The 23,418-nt window shown below is 51.4% G+C and overlaps 1 protein-coding gene across 1 annotated transcript; it reads left to right on the top strand.

Moving 5' to 3' along the window:
- The first annotated feature begins 642 nt into the window (after positions 1-642).
- On the top strand, positions 643-23,113 carry F11R (F11 receptor). Its single transcript, XM_062192574.1, has 10 exons — positions 643-799; positions 19,892-19,960; positions 20,069-20,176; positions 20,375-20,521; positions 20,775-20,977; positions 21,124-21,226; positions 21,332-21,439; positions 21,690-21,702; positions 21,980-22,028; positions 22,206-23,113. The coding sequence occupies exons 1-10, from the start codon at positions 739-741 to the stop codon at positions 22,239-22,241; spliced, it is 897 nt and encodes a 298-aa protein (XP_062048558.1). The 5' UTR covers positions 643-738; the 3' UTR covers positions 22,242-23,113.
- The last annotated feature ends 305 nt before the right edge of the window (positions 23,114-23,418 follow it).

Raw genomic sequence — 23,418 nt, 5'->3', positions numbered from 1 at the left:
CATGCGTGGCTCAGTTTCTATCATCCGGGTGTGTTTTGTTTACTTCTGTTTAAAGTTCTCCAAGTCTGCTTTTCCCACTTCAGAGCCGAGCGCTGCTTCCCCTGCCTTGTCCCTTTCATCCTCCCGCAGCTCAGCGTTCAAAGTCCGTGGGTGCTGGGTGCGGTGGACAGAGTAACTCCTAGCCCGGTCTCCTCCCCGCACCCTCCGGTACTAGTGAGTGTTACTCACTGGCCATAGGATGGAACCAAGGTTTACAGAGCGGCAAGCAATTTACATTTAAACAAACCAACCCAGTCCCCTTGAGCCGCACGGCCGCACTCGCTCCTCCCTAGAGGTACAGCTGCTGTCCTCCATCTCCCACTCAGAACCCAGCCAGTCAGAAAGTCCCTACTTCAGGACCACAGCCCAATCAGGGGGCCCTCACCTGCCGAAGGTGAGGAATCCGAGGCAACCTCCTGGCGCCAATCAGAGGCGGCTCGGACACGCAGGGCGCCAATCCGACTCCGGGGTGAGTAATGGGCTGGCTTTGCACCTGGCGAAGGTGAGTCACTCATCGGAGCGGCGGCTCTCTCCACCAATCAGAATGTGCAGGGGCGGGGCGCTGGCCAATCGGGTGTGGAGGGCAGGGCTGGGCGGGGCTCAACCTGGCGGCTGGAGTTTAGTCCCCGCGCTGCTGTTGGCGAAGTTGCGCGTGTTCCCGGGGGCTCCGGCGGCTGTCGTCTGCGGGATCTAGTCGCGATGGGGACAAAGGCAGGAGCCGGGAGGAAACAGTTGCTTCTCTTCACCTCGGCGGTGCTGTGTAAGTTCCCGGAGTTTCGGCAGGAATCGGTGGGTCGGGTCAGGTTGGAGGAGGACGCTTCCCACGCCCCTTGCCCGGGGGAGGGGGAGGAGCTCAGGAACCTGGCGGCCTCACCCTCCGCGTCCTCTCCTCCACCCCGCCTGGTCCCCCTCCGCCCGGTGCGCCGCTGGCTCCCTTCCCCCACCGGTGAGCTGCGGGGCGGGGGAGGTGCCGCTCTGCACGCAGCCCGAGGACGCGGGGAGAGCCGCTCGCCTTCTCCCGCATCCCCGCTGCTGGCGGGGCCGGCGGGCGCCGGGACCCTCCCCGCACACGGCCGCCGGGCCAGCCCCGTTCGCTCCCGCGCGCACCGGACCTCCATCAGCCCCCCGAGGGAGGCGCGAGCCGCTCACCCCTGGCTCTCTGGGCTCCGGAGGGGTCCTCGCGGGAAAAGTCACGGAGTGGGCCAGGGTGGCAGTCCCTTTCCTTGGTTTTTGCTGAGGGGGATCTCTGGTTAATGTGGTTGCTCGGGGGGAACAGTATGTGGGTGCCGAGTCTGAATTGGCAATTAAATTGAAATCTGTAGTTTCTCAGGACACAGCGCTCGACGTCCCTTTCTGGAATAGCCACCAGGGAATTGTGAAATGTTGACTGGTGGCGATTCCCAGGGGCAGGCGGTGGCCCTTGGTTGGCTGGATTCAGAGCCCCGACGCTGCCCTCCCCCTGGCCGCCTATCAGAGGTTTTGTTTCTTTTGGAAACTCCCTTTCCTGAGGAACAATGAGATTCGCTTGCTGGGGCCTGTTTCTGTCTAGGTGTGTTTGCGGGGAGCTGAGTGTGCAGTCTGTTGGTTTGTGCCTTGGCTTACTGGTGTCAGCACCCGTCTGATTCTTGGGTGTGCTTGTGTCAGGATGTGTTCTGTGTGCTGCTGTTTCCTCTCCAGCTTCATGTTTTAGGAAATGTAAAAGAAATGGAGGATTACAGTCAGTAATTAGAAAGCAATTCATTTTGCTGTCTCGAAGGCAGAGATCGATTCTTTGCTCACTCCTTTATGCCTTATCACAAAAACGTAAACACATTGACTGGACTACTGGCAAGGCTAATTCCTTCCCTGTGATACAGATAAGGAAACCAGTCCAAAGCGGGAAATGACTTTCCCAGCCTGATTAGAGAGAGGGTTGGAGGTAGAAGCTGGGAGTGGAACCACGCTTGGGACTCACTGCTCCACTCTGCTTCCAGCCTCTCCAGCACGGGCAGAGTCTACGGTCTTCTGACGTTTTCTCTCCCACTAGGTTCTTCCTTCTTTTCCTGCTCCCTATCATTTTACTCTTCCATTTGCCTTTTTTTTTTTTTTTTTTTGACAGAGTGGATAGTGAGAGAGACAGAGGGAAAGGTCTTCCTTTTTGCCGTTGGTTCACCCTCCAGTGGCCGCCGCGGCCGGCGCATCGCGCTGATCCGAAGCTTGGAGCCAGGTGCTTCTCCTGGTCTCCCATGCGGGTGCAGGGCCCAAGGACTTGGGCCATCCTCCACTGCCTTCCCAGGCCATAGCAGAGAGCTGGCCTGGAAGAGGGGCAACCGGGACAGAATCCGGCGCCCCAACCGGGACTAGAACCCGGTGTGCCGGCGCCGCAAGGCGGAGGATTAGCCTGTTAAGCCACGGCGCTGGCCCCATTTGCCTTTTTTAAAATGCCCTTTTTTTTCTACACCTCACCTGTTTTGCTTCTGCCTGTATCTTTTTTTTTTTTTTTGAGATTTATTTTTTATTTATTTGAAAGTCTGACTTCAGAGAGAGAAAGGGAGATCGATCTGCTCACTGGTTCACTCCCCAAATGATCTCAACAGTTTGGTCTGTGTCACGCCAAAGTCAGGAGCCTGGAACTCCATCCAGGACTTGAACCAGGCTCATATGGGGACGCCAACACTGCAGATGGCATCCTAACCCACTGTGTCACATTGTCCGCCCCTTGCTGTATCAGCACGGCTAGTGAACCTGTGGTCATTTTTTGATTCAAAGCACTAAAGACTTTGCCAACCAGCATTTCCCCCACCAAACCCAGAAGTTTCTTCTGAGTCAGTGACTTGATTTCTAACAGTTTTGGTCAGTGACATTATTTGTCGGACTTAAAAACTTCCTGGAGCTGCATCCTCCCCACCCCATCCTTCCTTTACCCCTGTTTCCTATATTATCTATGGTAACCCCGCAGTAAGCCTGTACTGGCGCTGAAAGGATGGTGCTAGCAACACTTGAGCTTTGGAGGAATCTTCAGGGAACCTAGCCTCTGTGGTTCAGAGGCACCTGAATGATGTTGTCCTTGCCTGGTGCAATGCTGGGTCCTGGGAGATAGCATGTCCAGGGGATGGAGGAACGGGGCTTGTCATTCTTTTTTTTTTTATTGTTGAAGGGCAGTCCCTCCCAGCCTGTCTTGACTAAGAGGAGAGACTGACAAAGCTGATAAAACTTTGGACAGGCTGGGTTGGTTGGAACTTTTTTTTTTTTTTTTTTTTTTGACAGGCAGAGTTAGACAGTGAGAGAGAGAGAGAGAGAGAGACAGAGAGAAAGATCTTCCTTTCATTGGTTCACCCCACAAATGGACGCTGCGGCCGGTGTGCTGCGCCGATCCGAAGCCAGGAGCCAGGTGCTTCCTCCTGGTCGTCCATGCGGGTGCAGGGCCCAAGCACTTGGGCCATCCTCCACTGCCTTCCCAGGCCACAGCAGAGAGCTGGACTGGAAGAAGAGCAATCGGGACTAGAACCCGGCGCCCCAACCGGGACTAGAACCTGGGGTGCTGCGCCACAGGCGGAGGATTAGCCAAGTGAGCTGTGGCACCGACCATGGGTCTTGTCATTTTTAAATTAGGATAGAGTGGGGTGGGGGCGTGCAGAAGTGGAAGCCAGGCCACCCTCCCTGGACTCCAGCATGGCTTCCTCTCTGCCTTGTTTGTGACTGTCTACTAGACAAGTCGCTTAGTCTCTTCATCTGTAAAGCAGGAGTAATGATACATTCCTACCCTGGTCATGAAGATCAACAGGCGTGATAGCTGCATGACCTTTACTGGCTGGGCTTCTTGCTGGGCGGCTCTTACCCTTTCAGATTTTGTGAGGACAAAAGGATGCTGTCCCCAGGAGAGTAGGTCCGGGGAAACAGGGAGACCCCAATGGCTGGAGTCACAGAGCTGGTTAATCTGCCTGGGATGTCTGATGCATATATAGGTTGCTGGTATGTCCTCCCCCTTCCCTCCAGGGGTGCTCCTCATTGTGGATGCTGCCATCAGGGAGGAAGAAGAAGGGGCAAGCTAGGACAGACAAGCCAAATGACAGGCAGGGGTGCACAGGCTGGACACCGGGAGAGCTGGGCTCGGGGACAGTGGAGCTGGTGACCCAGAGTCCACACAACCAGTTTCCCTTTCCCCGGAGAACTGTACTTGGAAAAGTTCAGGTGTCTCCCAGGCAGAGGAAGTGTTGGGTAAGTCGGCTTTGGGTGTAGCCATGGGGGTGGGGAGTGGGGGAAATGTGGGTTGGGGTGCAGCTCCCCTGCGCCTTATGAGAGTGGGGTGTTCCTGGAGGGGAGCCAGAGCAGTTTCTGGGTCCTGTTGTTTTCCCTACTGCAGGTTCTGGCTCAGGCCCTTCCGGCTTTGTTATTCAGGGACATTTAACACGAAACTGTAGGTGGATGAGTCACTCTTACCCACCCCCCAACTCCCAGTAAGGAGTTGTCCCCTCCCCCAAACCTGAAACTCTGGAAGTAGGAATTCCAGGGCCTTACTCTTTCCCTCCTGGCTCCAGAACACTTTCACTTTGACCACGTGTTCTCTTTCAGGTCCTTCGCAGGTTTTGTCTGGAGTCTCTAGCCTTGTTCTGGTTTGGGATAGGGATGCGCTGATTTTAAAACATTAGTTCTCTAGGGTGGGCATTTAGTATAGTGCTTACGCTACCATTTGCTTTGCCTGCAACCCGCATCAGCAGATGATGGCTCAAGTACTTGGGGTCCGGCCATTCATGTGGGGAACTTGGGTTGGTATCAGGGCTCCTGGCTTTGACTCAGCCCTCTGTTGCAGGCATTTGAGGAGAGAACCAGCAGGTGGAAGGTCTTTCTCTGTCTCACTGCCTTTCAGATAAATAAATAAATAAAACTTGAACATGAAGCCCTCTGGTCTTGGGTTTTTTTGCTTCTCTTAAGAAAGAAAGGTTAGTTGACATGGTTTGAGAATCGTGATGACAGCGGTGTTCGGTGTTACTCTGGTCTATTTCATCCCACACCCTCCCCCCCTGGTGTCTTAGGTATCCTTCTAATATTGTTTTGTACAGATACAACTAAAAATAAAAACATACTTGTTTATTTCTCCCTTTTCCTGTATAAGAAGAGGCATACTCTATACATCCTACTGCATCTTGCTTAGTTCATTTAATGTATCCTGGAAATCTTCTCATACTGGCATTGTTGGTACGGTGGCCTTGGCTGTTAGGATCCACCCTGCCCACACACACATAGACTCAGCTGAATTCAAGGGGTCCTTGTTCTCTGGATAACAGAAATGGCTGGCCCCGCCCCCACCTCCCACCCAAAGATAGATTTAAAAGCTACACACATTACATGTGATAGATTCGGAAATAACGAGACTTGTTTTTCATGTCTGTTGGCTTTGGGGAGAGACCCTGGGGATCTCTTAACTCCAGCCTGCTTCCTTTTCAGAGGTTCAGGAAGGAGCTGGAGAACCACTCACAGTATTGTGAAGGGCTGTGGGAGCCGCTATGAGTGGACACGTATTGGGGTTTTCCAGGCATTGAAAACCTGGAGTTCATCTGCCTGCGACTGCCTGATAAGCAGAGTTTCTGTCTAAAGTCCAGCCTGTGTCGTTTGTTTGACAGTGTGGGGGTGGGGCAGGAGGAAACAGCTGGCTGGCAGGAAGCTTGGTGCCAGGGAGTGAGTCCTGGGCAGGCTTAGGGAGATGAGCGAGGGAGGGGAGGAGCTGAGGGAGCAGAACAGGAAATTCTGATGAGGGAGAGGGCAGGAGGGAGTGATTGGAGTGAAAGCCTCTTGCCCTGTACCACATTAACGCTTTCCGCCGGCCTAGGAGGGCTGAGCCAGCTCATTGACGTCACTCAAAGTGCAGCCCAGGGTGGCTGTTTAGACACAGCCCAGCCTGTTGTGGGGCTGGCAGAGCCTTCCTCTCGCCCCCGCATTCCTTACCGGTTCCATCCCCCCCCTCCAGAAAGGGCTGGCAGCAGTGCCTCTTCCCTGGCCCGGGAGTGCCTCCTGCTCTTTACTGGGCAAGCGGAACCTTAGAGGAGCTGGTTCAGGCTGCACAGGCTGAGTGGTGTGGAGGGAAGGGCAAATGGGGGTGGCTGGGGCCGGGAATCCGGAGGTCTGAGTTCTAATTGTGTCCCAATGTTCTTTCATTTGTTTGTTAATCCAACCCTTAGTGTTAATGAATAACACCTGCTGTCCAGAAGGTCTGAAAGGAGCCAGTGGTGTTGGTGTTAGGTAAACCGTGGGCAACTCTGGCTGGTGGCTGTGGGAGGCTCTTGCTCCCCTGAAGCAGGAGGGTCCTATGACCAGAGGGGACTTGGATGAATTCTTAGAGATCCCCAGAGGAGAGACTGGCTGCCTGTCTGGCTTCCCTCCTTTTCCTTCCTTCCTTCCTTCCTTCCTTCCTTCCTTCCTTCCTTCCTTCCTTCCTTCCTTCCTTCCTCCTTTTTCTTTTAAATGAATTCAAGCAAACTCATGGCACTAAAAGCAACTTAAGGAAAATTCACACAATTAACAGGACATATAGAGAGAAGAAAGGATTTCTTTATAAGCAGTGGAAGGAAGTAGTGGTTCTGTTGAGGGTTGGCCCCTTCGTGGGCAGGGGCTGGTTGCTGGTGAGTTCTGTGGAGTGTCTGGAGGCCTCTGCCTTCCCTTTCTTGCCAGTGCTTCGGTGTGTGCTCGTTGGGCAGGACATGGTGCAAGGGACTGGAGAGGACATCGATGGGGCTGATTCCTCCCTGCCCAAGGAGCTGCGGACACAGGCTGACTACACAGGATATAGAGTACAGTGCCAGGAGCTGGCCTCAGCATTCAAGATATTTTGGGCACATAGAAGGGAAAAAAGTAACTTTCTAACAAGTTAAATTTTTTCTTCAAAAAATAATATCTACACAGTATAGAAGAATGGGAAAATACAGAGAAAACAAAATCATGCAATATCTTATCTAGAGGTAAATACTTATTACTGGTATTTTGTTCTTTTGTCTTAAGTCTATGAATTAATATGATTACGTATATTTATTTTAAATAAAATGTGCTTTAAGCAAGAACTATTCCTTAGCATTCTACTGTATGTCTATATCATAATTTACTTAACCATTCATCTTTTGTTAGGCATTTTAAAATTGTTTTCCTTTGTTGTACTAAATAGTGTTAACTTGTTCTTGTTTGTAAATCCTTAAACTTAACTTTGATTGTTTTCTTAGGCTATCTTCCAAGAAATTGGGGAGAGGTTAATTTTTTTTAAAGAGTTTATTTATTTATTTGAAAGGCAGAGTGACAGGTAGAAAGAGATCTTTCACCTGCTGGTTTATTCCTCAGATGTTCACAACGGATGGGGCTGAGGCAAGCTGAAGCCAGGAGGCAGGAACTCCATCCAGTCTCCCATGCAGGTGACGGGACCGAGTCCTCGAGCCATCTGCTGGCTCCCAGAGTGCACATTAATTAGCAGAAAGCTGAACTGGAAGTGGAGCAGAGACTGACACACAGGAACTCCTTCCTGTGTGGGATGCAGGATCCCAACTAAAGGCTTTAACCTTCTGTGCTACAGTGCCTGTGCCTAGTGATTAAAATATATATATATATTTTTTTTAAGAGGCAGAGTGGATAGTGAGAGAGAGAGAAAGGTCTTCCTTTCTGCCGTTGGTTCAACCTCCAATGGCCGCTGCGGCCGGTGCACAGCGCTGATCCGAAGCCAGGAGCCAGGTGCTTCTCCTGGTCTCCCATGCAGGTGCAGGGCCCAAAGACTTGGGCCATCCTCTACTGCCTTCCCAGGCCATAGCAGAGAGCTGGCCTGGAAGAGGGGCAACCGGGACAGAATCCGGCGCGCCAACCGGGACTAGAACCCAGTGTGCCGGCGCCGCAAGGCGGAGGATTAGCCTGTTAAGCCACGGCGCCGGCCAAGATTAAACTATTGTCTTTTTTTGTTTGTTTATTTTTTTATTTTTTTGACAGGCAGAGTGGATAGTGAGAGAGAGAGACAGAGAGAAAGGTCTTCCTTTTTGCCGCTGGTTCACCCTCCAATGGCCGCTGCGGCTGGCTCATCGCGCTGATCCGAAGCCAGGAGCCAGGTGCTTCTCCTGGTCTCCCATGCGGGTGCAGGGCCCAAGCACTTGGGCCATCCTCCACTGCCTTCCCGGGCCATAGCAGAGAGCTGGCCTGGAAGAGGGGCAACCGGGATAGAATCCAGTGCCCCGACCGGGACTAGAACCCGGTGTGCCGGCGCCGCAAGGCGGAGGATTAGCCTGTTAAGCCACGGCGCCGGCCTAAACTATTGTTAAAAGATTTTTTTTTTTTTAATTTGAAAAGCAGAGTGACAGAGAGAAAAAAGATCTTCCATCCACTGATTCATTCCTCAGAGGCCACAACAGCCAAGTCTGGGCCAGGCTGAAGCCAGGAACCTAGAATTCCAACTGAGTCTCCCATACGGGTGGTGTGGCCCAAGTGCTTGGTCCATCCTTTGCTGCTTTCCCAGGTGCTTTGCTGGATTAGCCACAGAGCAACTGGGGCTTGAACCAGCGCTCTGATGCAGGACGTTGCCATCACAGCTGGTGGTTTAATCCCCTGCCCCACAACATAGGCTCCCCTCTCTGGCTTTCTTTTTTGACTATTGTGTTTGCTGCTCCTTTCTGGCTTTATTTTACTTTTCTTTTGTTTTTGTGAACTGATTTTTTTTTCTTTTGTAATAATTTCTCTTTCCTGCTCCATTTTTCTCTAAACTACAATACTTAATATATACTTGCTTATTATAGTAAGGCAGAACCCAGAAAGGAAAAGCTACCTGTATTTCCATCTCTCCGATAAAATGCACTGTGAAGTGTTTGGAGGCTATTCATAGAGATTTCTTTTCCTCTCCCCTCCCCTCCCCTCCCCTCCCCTCCCCTCCCCTCCCCTCCCCTCCCCTCCCCTCCCTTCCCCTCCCCTCCCCTCTCCTCTCCTCTCCTCTCCTCTCTTCTTAAGATTTATTTACTTATTTGAAAGGCAGAGGCAGAGAGAGAAGTCTTTCATCCACTGGTTCCTTCCCTGGTTGGCCTCAGCTGCTGGAACTGCACCCATCTGAAGCTAGGAGCCAAGAGCATCTTCTGGGTCTCCCATGCGGGTGCAGGGGTCCAAGCACTTAGGCCATCTTTCACTGTTTTCCCAGGCCATAGCAGAGAAGAACTGGATCAGAAGTGGAGCAGCCAGGACTTGAACCAGTGCCCCTATGGAATGTCAGCACTGTAGGAGGTGGCTTTACCTACTGCTCCACAGCGCTGATCCCACAGAGATTTCTTAAAATGCATATGCTCAGGTTATTTTTATTTGTAAAAGTAAGATCATGGGGGCCAGTGCTGGGGCACAGTGCATTAAACCACTTCCTACAGCGTTGGCATCCCATATGTGGGCCAGTTCTAGTCCCAGTTGATCCATTTCCAATCTAGCTCCCTGCTAATGTGCCTGGGAAAACAGTGGAAGATGGCCCAAGTTCTTGAGCCTTGGCATCGACGTGGGAGACCCACATGAAGCTCTTGGCTCACTGCTCCTGGCTTTGGCTTGGCTGTTGTGGCCATTTGGGGAGTGAACCAGCGGATGAAAAACCTCTCTCTGTTTTCCTTCTCTCTCTGTGTAACTCTGACTTCCAAATAAATAAATAAATCTTTTTAAAAAAATAAGATAATCCTTGTTAAGGTCTTCAAGGGCTATGTTTATTTTTCTTTTTGTTTTCTAACAAGAGTTATTTGTTTATTTGAAAGGCAGAATAACAGACCTTCCATCCGTTGGTTCACTCCCCAAAAGTCCACAACAGCCGGGCTTGGATCAGGCTGAAGCCAGGAGCCCAGAACTCTGTCCAGGTCTCCCATGTGGTGGCAGGGACCAAGTACTTGTGTCATCATCCACTGCCTTCCCAGGGAAGTGGATTGGAGGCAGAGTACCTGGACTCCACCGACACTCTGTTGTGGGATGTCAGATCACCAAGTAGGGGCTTAACTCCCTGCACCACAACACGTGCCTTGATGCTCGTTCTTTCGTTGTGTAGACATGTCATTGTGCCTTCTTAACTCAAGGTTGCAGTTAGTGGAGATTACAACAGAATGTCCAGGGCTGATGCCTGCTGGGACCATAATATTAGTCTATTAGGACTGCCAGGCAAATACTGTGGAGGAAGTGGCCCAAACAACAGCAGTTTATTTTCTCACTGTTCTGGAAGCTGGAGTTCCAAGATCAAAGCATTGTTAGGGTTGGTTTCCTCTGAGGTCTCTCTTGGGGACATGAAGTCTCTAATCCTGGCCCACCTACTGTGTGTGCACAGCCCTGCTGTCTCTAACCTGTTCTTAATAGGACACCAGTCAGCTTGGATAAGGTCACACCCTAGTGGCTTCATTTTAATTTAATTACCCCTTTGATGGCTATGTCTCCACATACAGTCATGTTGTGATGTCTGAGGCTAGGGCTTCAGCACAAATTTGGGGGAAGCAACTGAGTCCATAGCAACCTTAAGCCATCTTGGAGACTGCCAGGGGGCTGTTCAGCTGACTTGGGCCTATCTGGAGTTTCTGAGTTGCTGTTGTGGTCACTAAGATGATGCGGGTGTTTTAGATGGAGTTACATCTTTCCTCCCCTTTCTGCTATTGTAGGCCTTGCATTAGAAGATCCCCTGGCATTTCTTCCTCTTTTGGCTCCACACACTTGCCTGGGAGGGCCTTAGGTGTCGGATGGACACAACTTGGATGGGAGAAACCGGCCTTGGTTACTGTGCGTGCAGACGTCTACACACACGCTGCAGCACAAATACAGGAACCAGGCTCTTTTGCAAACTGTCAAGTGGGAAGTGCCCGTAGGCAGAGACTTTAATTCTGTTTTAAAGCGATTTCTTTTTTGCAAAGTGATTTCTTTTTTGCTAGGATGAATTTTGGTACAGAGAGTTGGCCTATAAAGAAACTAAGTATGTTACCGATTCCTTTATCTACCAAATGCATTTCGTATTCCATTTTCTTCTGTCAAAGATTTATTTATTTGTTTGAACGGCAGAATGAGAGAGAGAGAGAGAGAGAGAGAGAGAGATCGATCATCTACTGGTTCTTGCTCCAAGTGTCCACCAACAGCCATTTGAAACCAGGAGCCAGGAACTCCATCCAGTTCTCTACATGGCTTTTGCGGGCATTTGAGGAGTGAATTAGCAGATGGAAGATTGGCAGATTCTGTGTGTGTGTGTGTGTGTGTGAGAGAGAGAGAGAGAGAGAGAGAGAATATGTATATGTGTCTGCCTTTTGGATAAGTAAACTTTAAAATAAAGCTATGCCAATATTAAAATTTCTGGGCTGAGTGTTGGGCGCAGCAGCTTAAGTCACCACCTAGACCCTAGCTTGGGTCCTGGCTATGCTGTTTCCAGTCCAGCTTCCTGTCAATGCACATCCTGGGAGGCAGCGGATGATGGCCCAAGTGCTTGGGTCTCTGCCACCCATGTGAAAGACCTGGGCCCCCAACTTTGCTCTGGCCCAGCTCTGCCTGTTGTGGACATTACAGGAGTAGACCAGTGGGTGGAAGATCTCTCTCTGCCTCTCAGACTTTCAAATAAAATAAAAGTAAATAAATAGTATTTAAATGTTTGGGCTTTTCTTCATTTGGCATACTGTGTCGGCCAGTTTAACAGTTAGGCTTGGGGTGGGCATTGTGGCACAGCCCGATAAGCTGCAGCTCGGATTGTCTCCATCCCATATTGCAGTGCTAGGTGGAGTCCTGGCTACCCTGCTTTCCATCCATCTCCCTACTAATGTGCCTGGGAAAACAGACAAGGATGGCCCAAATCCTTAGGCCCCTGCCCCCTGCGTGGAAGGCCTGGATGCAACTCCTGGCTCCTGGCTTCGGCCTGGAACAGCCCTGGCCTTTATGGCCATTTGGAGAGTGAACCCATGGATGAAAGATCTCTCTGTGTGTCTCTATGTCTCTCTCTCTTTCTTTTCTTTTTTTTTTTTTTTAAAGGTTTATTTTATTTATTTGAAAGGCAGAGTTACAGAGAGAGGTAGAGAGAGAGAGAGAGAGCGATGTTTTCCATCCACTGGTTCACTCTTCAAATTGCCTCAACAGCCGGAGGTGAGCTGATCCAAAGCCAGGAGCCAGGAGCTTCTTCCAGGCTCCCACGTGGGTGCAGGGGCCCTAGGACTTGGACCATCCTCTGCTGCTTTCCCAGGCATACCATCAGTGGAGCAGCTGGGACAGGAACTGGTGCCCATACAGGATGCCAGCACTTCAGGCAGGGGCTTTAACCCACTGCACCACATTGCCAGCCCCCTGTGTCTCTCTCACCCATTTTTCCTTTCAAATAAATAATCTTTTAAAAATAAATTATTGAGGGGCCAGTGCTGTTGCGCAGCAGGTAAAGCCACCGCCTGCAGTGCCGGCATCCTATATGGGCGCCAGTTTGAGTCCCAGCTGCTCTTCTTCAATCTAGCTCTCTGCTGTGGCCTGGGAAAGCAGTGTAAGATGTCCCAAGTCCTTGGACCCCTGTACCCATGTGAGAGACCCGGAAGAAGCTCTTGGCTTCAGATAGGCACAGCTCTGGCCATTGCGGCCATCCAGGGAGCGAACCAGCAGATGGAAGACCTCTCTCTCTGTACCTCTCTCTGTAACTCTTGTCTTTCAATTAATAAAATAAATCTTAAAAAATAAATAAGTGAAACACATATGGAACAATTTAGTTAAAAATTAAAAAAAAAAACAAAAAGATTTAAAACAAGAAATAAAAAACTAATAAAAAATTTGAAAAAATAATTGGACTTGTTTTTGTAGATGAACCTTAACAGGTGGATGTTACAGTCTGCTCTGACCTAATTTGCTACTGCTCTATATTCTGCAAACATCTGTTGAATGTCGGTTGTACCGGGCATTGTGCTGAGTGATGAGTACTCAGAATAACAGACAACCGTGGCGCTTGCTCCCTGGGGGTTTACTTCGTTAGGGAAGGCATGTATTTGCACGGGCTGTGGGGGGTGGGAGAAAGCCTGTTTTACAGGATAACGAAAGCCTAGGAGAGGCCTTATCCTGGCTGTGGCTAGGATTGGGAGTGCTTAGGTCACTTCCTGGAAAATAACATGGGTGAACACCTGCCAGCCAAAGAAAGAGGGGAGAGGGCGTCTCACACAGCACACAAAGGGTGAGTAAGGGCAGCTTGTGGAACAGCCCTGACTTTGCTGGGAGTTGTAGTTTTGTTTTGCTAGAAGGTACACTGCCATAGTAGAGTGGACAATGAAGATGCTCAGCTTCTCGCAGCCTCAGATAGTCTTAGAGCTTTCTTACCTTGCTGAAAAATGTGGGTTGTATCATAAAGGCAGCGTGGAATCATCAAAAACTTAGAGCAAGTGTCGGGTTTGTGTTTTTAGGAAGGCTGTATGGTATGAAAGTGCCTCAAGCAGTTCATGGGAGAAATGGAATGAGCAAGATAAGTTTATTTTCATGTAAAAAATTTTGAAGTTCATGCATAGTTTTTTTTTAATAGTATGCATGAAATTTTTGAAGACCCTTTGTATGCATGGATTTCATATTTTTTTAAAACCTCAAAGGAAGCTTATCTTTTCATTCTATTCTCTCTCCCATGCATGCACTTTTGAAAGCAGTCCTAACTTCAGTTGCACAGCGATGGTTTGAATCTGCAGCACCAGTCGTTGTTTGGCCTGGGGCAAGTTTCTTAACTGCTCTGGGTCTCTTTTTTTCTCATGGAGAAATAGGAGTGGGGCAGGCACTGTGGCACAGTGGGCTAAACCTTCAGCTGTGATGCACACATCCCAGCTTGGAGTACTGGTTCAATGCCAGCTGCTCCATATCCAGCCCAGCTCCCTGCTGATGTTCTTGGGAGGCAGCAGATTCAAGTACTTGAGTTCCTTCCACCCGCGTGGGAGACCTGGATGGAATTCCTGGCTCCTGGCTTTGGCCTGGCCCAGCAGCCCTGGCTGTTGCTACCATTTGGGGGGTGAACTAACAGGTGGAAGATAAGCTCTCTGTCATTCTGCCTTGCGAAATAAAGAAGCCCTTTAAAAAGGAGAGAAGGCCGGCACTGCGGCTCAGTAGGCTAATCCTCCGCTTGCGGCGCCGGCATCCCGGGTTCTAGTCCTGGTCGGGGCACCGATCCTGTCCCGGTTGCCCCTCTTCCAGTCCAGCTCTCTTCTGTGGCCCGGGAGTGCAGTGGAGGATGGCCCAGGTCCTTGGGCCCTGCACCTGCAAGGGAAGACCAGAAGGAAGCACCTGGCTCTTGGCTTCGGATTGGCGCAGCGCACCGGCCGCAGCGGCCATTTGGGGGGGTGAACCAACGGAAGGAAGACCTTTCTCTCTGTCTCTCTCATTGTCTAACTCTGCCTGTCAAAAAAAAAAAAAAAAAAAAAAAGAAAGAAAGAAAAAAAAAGAAAAAGAAAACTGCCTCTGAAGGCGCTTGTTGGGATTAAATGATGGCACCTGTATGCTCACAACAGCGTCTAAGTGCTCAGTAAGTGTTAACTCTTCATCTGGTGGTGGGATGGAGGAGGGATTTTTCTGTCCATGGGCCCAAAACCTATTAATGCCTTTACCTTATCTGTGCCTTTTCTTATTCTGAGCATAGACGAAATTATTTTTTTTTTATTTTTATTATTATTTTTGACAGGCAGAGTGGACAGTAGAGGGAGACAGAGAGAAAGGTCTTCCTTTTTGCCGTTGGTTCACCCTCCAATGGCCGCCGCGGTAGGCGCGCTGCGGCCAGCGCACCGCGCTGATCCGATGGCAGGAGCCAGGTGCTTCTCCTGGTCTCCCATAGGGTGCAGGGCCCAAGCACTTGGGCCATCCTCCACTGCACTCCCTGGCCACAGCAGAGAGCTGGCCTGGAAGAGGGGCAACCGGGACAGGATCGGTGCCCCAACCAGGACTAGAACCCGGTGTGCTGGCGCCGCAAGGCGGAGGATTAGCCTACTGAGCCGCGGCGCCGGCTAAGCATAGACGAAATTAAACTTCACAATGGGGAGGGTTTAGTTTTCTTCATATTATGTGTATAATATGCCAAGATGAAGTGTGAAAGGAAAGCTGTGAGGAGGCAGGGGCATGTGAAAGGGGCGAGGAGGACGTGCAGGGAGACCGGCTGTCCTGACATAGATGGGGTCTGGTGAGAGAAAGCCTTTAGCTCCGCTGGTCCATCCCTGAAGGTTCCAGAGAAGAGTCAGCTTTTCCAAGGCAGAGGAGGCTTGGTGGGCTGGAGTGTAAGCCCTTCTTAGGCACTATTTAGATTTTTTTGTCTTGTTGAAGAAAACTTTGAAGTCAGAAAGAGGTGTACAGGGGCCTGTGTTGTGGTGCAATGGGTTAAACCGTGGCCTGTGACACTGGCATCCCAATATGAGCAATGGTTTCCAGTCCTGGCTGCTCTGTTTCAGATCCAGCTCCCTGCTATGCACCTAGGAAAGCAGTGGAAGTTCTTGGGCCTCTGCACCCATGTGGGAAACCCAGGTGGAGTTCCTGGTTCCTGACTTTGGCCTGGCCTACCCCTGGATGTTGAAGCCATTTGGGGAGTGAGCCAGTAGATGAAAGATCTCAATCAATCTCTCTCTCTCTCTCTCTCTCTCTCTCTCTCTTCATAACTCTGACTTTTAAATAAATCTTTAAAAAGAGAAAGAAAGATATACTGAAAGGCCTATAGAGAGAGGATGATAATAAGAGAGAATGGTTGTTTGGTGCTTCCTGTTGTGCTAGCTTGTTCAGCACTCGCTACAGCCTTTGATGTAGAAACTGTTATTAGCCCCATTTTACAGATGTGCAGACTGAGGTTGAAAATGGCTAAGCAGCTTGCTCTGCCAGTAAGTAGCAGAGCTGGGATTTGAGTGCAGGGAGTCTGGTTCCAGAGGCATTGCACCTTCAGAAGCAAGAAGAGGGATGTGGATCCTGATGGCTGAGCCGTCCTGTGGTGAATAGGAAGGGCATGGTGGTCAGCTGGCACTTGACTCCTGGTTTGGTAGGAAGGAAGTCACTGTGGACTCTTGAGTCTTGGCATGGGCAGGTCACCACAGACATAGGGAGTTCTGCATCAGAGAGAGGTGGGGGACATTCTGATGAATGTGAATGTCTCTACCTTTTTTGGGAAGATTTATTTTATTTATTTGAAAGACAGAGAGGTAGAGACAGGGAGACTTCCATCTGCTCATTCACTCCCTAAATGGCTGCAGCGGCTGAGCTGATCCAAAGCCAGGAACCTGGAGCTTCACTGGGGTCTCCTACATGGGTGCAGGGGCTCAAGGACTTGGGCCATCTTCTGTTGCTTTCCCAGGCCACAGCAGAGAGCTGGATCAGAAGTAGAGCAGCTGGGACTTGAACCAATGCCCATATGGGATGCCGATGCTGCAGGCCGGGACTTTAACCCACCTTCTGTGCCACAGTGCCGGTTGTGGTGCAATGGGTTAAACCGTGGCCTGTGACTGGCATCCCAATATGAGCAATGGTTTCCAGTCCTGGCTGTTCTGTTTCAGATCCAGCTCCCTGCCACACACCTAGGAAAGCAGTAGAAGTGCTTGGGCCTCTGCACCCATGTGGGAAACCCAGGTGGAGTTCCTGCATTTTTTTTTTTTAAAGATTTATTTATTTATTTGAAAGAGTTACACAGAGAGAGGAGAGGCAGAAAGAGACAGAGAGCTCTTCTATCCACTGGTTCACTCCCGAGTTGGCTGCAATGGCTGGAGCTGTGCCAATCCGAAGCCAGGAGCCAGGAACTTCTTCCGGGTCTCCCACATGGGTGCAGCGGCCCAAGGGCTTGAGCTGGATGGGAAGTGGAGCAGCTGGGACTTGAACCAGCACCCATATGGGATGGTGGCACTGTAGGCGGCAGCTTTACCCACTGCGCCACAGCACTGGCCCCCTGTTCCTGCTTTTTTTTTTTTTGACAGGCAGAGTGGACAGAGAGAGAGACAAGAGAGAAAGGTCTTCCTTTTTGCCGTTGGTTCACCCTCCAATGGCCGCCGCGGCCGGTGCACCGCGCTGATCTGAAGGCAGGAGCCAGGTGCTTCTCCTGGTCTCCCATGGGGTGCAGGGCCCAAGCACTCGGGCCATCCTCCACTGCACTCCCTGGCCACAGCAGAGAGCTGGCCTGGAAGAGGGGCAACTGGGACAGGATCTGTGCCCTGACCGGGACTAGAACCCGGTGTGCCGGCGCCGCTAAGCAGAGGATTAGCCTATTGAACCACGGCGCCGGCTTCCTGCATTTTAAAAGTAAAGATGAGAAGCCCAGGCTAGGTAATGGCAGTCAGGATTAATGAGAAGAGGAATATGCCTATTTTCTAGTATGTATGTATGTTCTTGAATGTGGTATAATCCCTGAACATGTTTTAGATCTGATTATCTGAGATGATCTAAAACAGAAGCGATGGAGGAATCAAATCCATGCATTGTGGTGAGTGTGTGTGTGTGTGTGTGTCTTTATTTCAAAGGCTGGTTTTTAGTTTAATTAGATGCTGCTCCTTATTTGGGTGGTGTCACGGGTTGGGTTCCTGGGAGGTTGACTCGAAGGTGTCCATTATCATACAAGACATTTATTAGAGAGTGCTCTTGGGACGTCTGTGGCAAGGAGGGGAAAGAAGCAGGATTGGGTGGAAGGAGAGCTTGGTCCCCAGAAGACCTCAGTCCACCTAACAGGGAGTCTGGGAGCAGGAGTGGCCCTTCCATGTTGTCCCAGGTAGGGTAGTGTGGTGGTGGAGCTGGCTTTACATCTCCCCTCCTGTCATTGGTCAAGCAGTGGCTGCGGGCTGCTCCTGCCCCTGGGAAGATGCCTGTGCTTGGGCAAGGCTGTTTCCAGCTGTCTTCAAGGAGGGCTGATAGCTGAGGGCCTTCGTTTGGCAGCATCCCTAGCAGGTGGATCAATAGGGCCTTCATTCTGGGAGGGATCTGGTTTGAAGAGCTCCTGTGCCTGTGCGTGTCACAGGAGGCAAATTGTAGAATTTAAGAATCTTTAAAAAGGAGCTGGTGCTGTAGCTTAGTAGGTTAAACCCCTGCTGGCAGCGCTGGCATCCCATATGGGCACTGGTTTGAATCCTGGCTGCTCCACTTCCAATCCAGTTCTCTGCTGTAGCCTGGGAAAGCAGTAGAAGATGGCCCAAGTCCTTGGGCTTCTGTATCCATGTGGGAGACCTGGAAGAAGCTCCTGGCTCCTGGCTTTGGATTGGCCCAGCTCTGACCATTGCAGCCATTTGGGGAGTGAACCAGCAGATGGAAGACCTCTCTCTCTACCTCTGCCCCTCTCTCTACCTCTACCTCTACCTCTACCTCTACCTCTACCTCTACCTCTACCTCTGTAACTCTGGCTTTCAAATAAATAATATATATATATTTTTTTGACAGGCAGAGTGGACAGTGAGAGAGAGAGACAGAGAGAAAGGTCTTCCTTTGCCCTTGGTTCACCCTCCAATGGCCACTGCAGCCGGTGCGCTGCGGCCGGTGCACCGCACTGATCCGAAGGCAGGAGCCAGGTGCTTCTCCTGGTCTCCCATGGGGTGCAGAGCCCAAGCACGTGGGCCATCCTCCACTGCACTCCCGGGCCATAGCAGAGAGCTGGCCTGGAAGTGGGGCAACCGGGACAGAATCTGGCGCCCTGACCCGGGCTAGAACCCGGTGTGCCGGTACCGCAGGTGGAGGGTTAGCCTGTTGAGCCACGGCGTCGGCCAATAATTTTTTTTAAAAAAGAGAATCTTGGGGCCAGTGCTGTGGCACAGCTTGAGCCATCTTCTGCTGCCTTCCAGGGTGTTCATTCAGCAGAAGCTGGATCTGAAACAGAGTAGCTGGGACTTGAACGAGGCACTATGGCATATGTGGGCATGGCAAGCAGGGACCTAAGCTGCTGTGCCTAATGTCCATCCCCATTGTTGTCAACACTCTTGATGAGAGCCTGGTAAGAGACTTCCACATCCTCAGGAAGAGCTTTCTGTTCAGTAGAGGCCATTCGGTTTAAATGCAATATTTGGGGCTGGTGTTGAGGGCCAGTGGGTTAAGCCTCTGTGTGCAGCAGTAGCATCCCATGTGATCACGGGTTCAAGACCCAGCTGCTCCACTTCAAATCCAGCTCCCTGCTAATGCTCCTGGGGAAGCAGCGTAGCATGACCCAAGTGCTTAGGCCCCTGCACCCACGTGGGAGACCCGGATGAAGCTGGTTTCGGCTTTGCTCAGACTGAACCATTGCAGCCATTTGGGGAGTGAACCAGCAGGGGACAAAGATCTCTCCCCACCCCTGAGTAAATAAGTAGATCTTTTTAAAAAGTATACCATTTTTTTATATAGTTTGTCTCCATTAAACCAATGGCAATTCTGAGGAACAGCTGTATTTACCAGACAAGAGAAGGGTATAGAACACAAAGGATACAGGAAGAAGCCTTTGGCACTTCAGCTCTGTCATTTCCTTGCTCTGAAACCTCGGGCCAACCACTGAACCTTTGAGACATTTAGTTTCCTCCTTTGTGAAAAGGGAGAAGTAACAGTTATCAGCACAAATTGACAGTGTTGTCATGTCAGATGGAAATAAACGTATTTGTTTATTTATTTTTGAGGATTTACTTTATTTATTTAAAAGGTAGAGTTGCAGACTGGTTCACTCCCCGAATGGCCACACTGCCTGGGGCTGGGCCAGGCTGAAGCCAGGAGCCTGTAACTCCATCCGGGTCTCCTGTGTGTCCTTGGGCTGTTATCTGCTGCCTTCCCAGGAGCATTAGTCGGGAGCTGGATTGGAAGTGGAGCAGCTGGGTCTTGAACTGGCGCCCATATGGGATGCCGGCGCTGCAGGTGGTGGCTTTACCTGCTGCTCCACAGCACCAACCTCAGCTCGAATCTCTTGACTCCTTTCCCCTGAGGATCTCGGCTGAGAAGCCCTGTTCTGTGTGCTGATGGGGCCCACCTCTTTCCTGCTCAGGTTCACTGGCGCTGGGCAAGGGTACAGTCTACACTTCAGAACCTGAAGTCAGAGTTGCAGAGAATAACCGTGAGTTGGGAGGGGCTGTGGAGCAGGGGCAGGGTGGGTGTGAGGTGAGTGGGTTCCAGGGCCTGGGGTTGGGATCATTCTCCGTCTTCTCCTTTCGACCCTCTGCAGCAATCAAGTTGCCCTGCACCTACTCTGGCTTCAGCAATCCCCGTGTGGAGTGGAAGTTTGTCCAAGGTACAACCACCAGCCTTGTCTGCTACAACAGCAAGATCACAGGTGAGTTGTCCCGCTTCCTTCCTCATTGCCAAGGTTGGGGAATCATTGATCCATGCCTGTAGAAACCTGGGTCTCCCTGGCCTTCCCCTTCTGCCTCCTGGAGGAAGAGGACCCACGTGCAGCCTGGGTCCCACCTTCCTCGGCTTCTCCTGGCTTTCCGTTCACTCTGCTCTGCCTCTACTTCCTCTCTCCTGGTAGCTTCCTATGAGGATCGAGTCACCTTCTCACCGAGCGGCATCACCTTCCGTTCCGTGACCCGGAAAGACACTGGGACGTACACATGTATGGTCTCTGAGGATGATGGCAACAACTATGGGGAGGTCACCATCCAGCTCATTGTGCTTGGTATGTGCACAGGGTCTTCGACTGTTTCCCTAAGCCCACGTCAGACCCTACTGAGCTCTGGAACTCATTGATGATGAAGTCAGTGTTGCCCAAGAGGAGATGAGCCCTTGGCTGGGTGCAGATTAAGGGCCTACCAAGGGAGGGTGGCCAAAGGGATTGGATCGGGGTGTCATCCTAGGCAGCTACTTGGACTCAGGCAACACCCCCCACCCCTCCATTGTGTTCAGCACCTCTTTCCTTCTCTCCCTCCCAGTACCTCCATCCAAGCCTACAGTCAACATTCCCTCCTCCGCCACCATTGGGAACCGGGTGGTACTGACCTGCTCAGAACAAGATGGTTCCCCACCCTCTGAATACACCTGGTTCAAGGATGGGATGCTGATGCCTATGGATCCCAAGAACAACCGCGCCTTCATCAACTCTTCCTATACTCTGAACCAAAAGTCAGGGGAGCTGGTATGGATGGGGTGGGGGTGGAAGATGTATGAGAGGCGCAGTTGCAGAACCCCTGAACAAGCAACAAAGTAGACTTGGAGTCAGGATCAGGGGATACGTGGGAGAGGTTCTTGGCTTTTTCAAGCAAATAGCCAATTTGTTTCTAGGCCTTTGATCCCATGTCAGCCTTCGATACTGGAGAATACAGCTGTCAGGCACAGAATGGATTCGGGACACCGGTAATGTCAGATGCTGTGCGCATGGAAGCTGGTGAGTGAGAGTGTGGCAGGTGCTTGCATTCAGACCTGGAGTGGCGATGTTATCGGTACCACGGGTAAGCACCCAGGCACCTGACCTCGTGTTTGTGTCTCACAGTGGAGCTGAATGTAGGGGGCATCGTGGCTGCTGTCCTGGTCACACTGATTCTCCTTGGAGTCTTGATCGCAGGCATCTGGTTTGCCTATAGCCGAGGCTACTTTGACAGTGAGTTTTGGCTCTCCTTTGCATTGCCTCCATCCCAGGCATGGTTCATGGGTTCTCTCCGAGCCCTGACCCTGACACTTGGTCCCTGGATATGGGTGTCCCCCCGCCCCAAGGAACGTGGGTCACCTGATCTAGCATGTATCAGATGCCCCGTGCTGGTCCCCTCGTTGTGTGTGCTGTGCTGTCTTGTACCCTGCTGATACTCAAGATCCCATTTTTTTTTTTTTTTTTTTTTTTTTTGCTCTTCTAGGAACAAAGAAAGGGTGAGTGAGGTGTTGTCCTGGGATTGTCGGAGGTGAAAACGTGGATGCATGTGGTTTGCAGCATGGGCCCAGGGGGATGGGCTGGAGAAGGAGGCAGCAGACCTTGGGATTCCTACCCCTGTTCACTGTGACCCTGGCCTTGTCTGTCTCCCTCTGTGCACACCTCTCTGCTGAGCACTTCTGTAAAGTTCTTGGTTCTGCCCTCTGAAGTTGGTGGGGAGGGGGTCGCTCTGCACCTGGGGACCTGAGTATCTCCATCTTCCATCTTCATCCACAGGACCTCCAGCAAGAAGGTGATCTACAGCCAGCCCACTGCTAGAAGTGATGTGAGTACACTGCCCTCCCTGGGGAAGCGGACTTTGCGCGTGCGCACACACACACGCACGCACACGCACACCCACACACTCCCAGGGAGTGAGGGGGTTCCCAGCCTGTGTGTGCCTATGGAGGATTGTAGGCTAAAGAAAACTAGAGAGAGTTGACTGGATGTTTTCTCTCCCCAGGGCGAATTCAAACAGACCTCGTCATTCCTGGTGTGACCCTGGTCTGGCTCCCGCCCGGTCCTGTGCTTGCCTTACTCCGGTGCTACTAGACTCTAGCCCCTGGTGTCTGTAGTTTTCACAGGCCCTCCACTAGCATCTCAGTTAGGATGTGTTTTTTTAATGATGTCAGCTATGTGCCCCTTCTCCCTGTACACACTCTCTCTCAATCCTGCTGCTGCCGATTGGCCTGGGACTGTAGAAAATTTGTATTCCTCATCCTACGAGGGGTCGGACAGGAATCCCAGGTGTGCCTATTAGCTCCCTTCTAAGTAGAGAGCCAGAGGGGTGGGGCTCCCTGGAACCCGCCGTCACTACCCGACTGGGCCGCCGTGGCTTCTGAATCGGTTTCCCTCCCCACGGAGGGCCAGCGCCAGCCATTCTGGAGTGGGGATTGGAGACTGGAGCGGCTGGAACAGTTGTTTGCTGATGACGTCAAGTCTCCTCCATCTCTGGAGCCCACTGTCTGTCTCCTCACCGGAAGTGCCACGGGGTCCTGTCCTCCGTCTGAACATAAGCAGATTGGCGCTGTGTCTGTAGGAAGGCCGAAGCACAGTAAACCTTCAGGGGACGCGGAGTGGAAAAGATTTAAAACCACTGCTCTGAAGAAAAGCTGGAGCTGGTAGCCAGGCTGTCACCCTTCCCTTGGCTGGAACAACTGGACAGAGCCCTCTGAGACGTGTCTGTGGGGCTGTGTGTGGTAGCGTTGGCTGAGCCTGTGTGTGTGTGTATGCGTGCGTGCGTGTGTGTGTGTGTGGTCTTAGCCAAATGCTGAAATTGGATGGATGTTGGAAAGCATCTTAGCTCTTTGGTGAGATTGTGTTTCTGTGCGTTTGTCTTAGCTGGATGTTGGAAATAAAAAGTTGACTTGTTGAAGGTTCTTTTTGTGGGAAGTTGGAGAAAGGAGATCTTTGAGGGTCCCCGAGCTCCTTTGTTCAAACAGGAAAATGCCTTCCCTGCAGCCAGGGGCTGGTTCCCAGGACCCTGTCCTGCCTCGCTTCCTGTTTCCTATCTCAAGGCAGAGCTGCTTCCTGGAGCACCCGTTCCAGAACCCTCTGTGACCTGGCCTTCTGCTCGGCCTGCTCCGCCAGCTGAGAGGAGAGAGTGCCCCCTCCCTCTTCCCGCCTAGCCAGGTGCATTAATGGACTTCTCTAGGGCTGCCGCCATAGCCGCCATA

The sequence above is a fragment of the Lepus europaeus genome, chromosome 5, assembly GCF_033115175.1.
Source record: "Lepus europaeus isolate LE1 chromosome 5, mLepTim1.pri, whole genome shotgun sequence".
NCBI classification, from domain to species: domain Eukaryota; kingdom Metazoa; phylum Chordata; class Mammalia; order Lagomorpha; family Leporidae; genus Lepus; species Lepus europaeus.
Note: the sequence above shows the minus strand (reverse complement) of the source record. Positions and strands in the feature narration are given on the sequence as shown.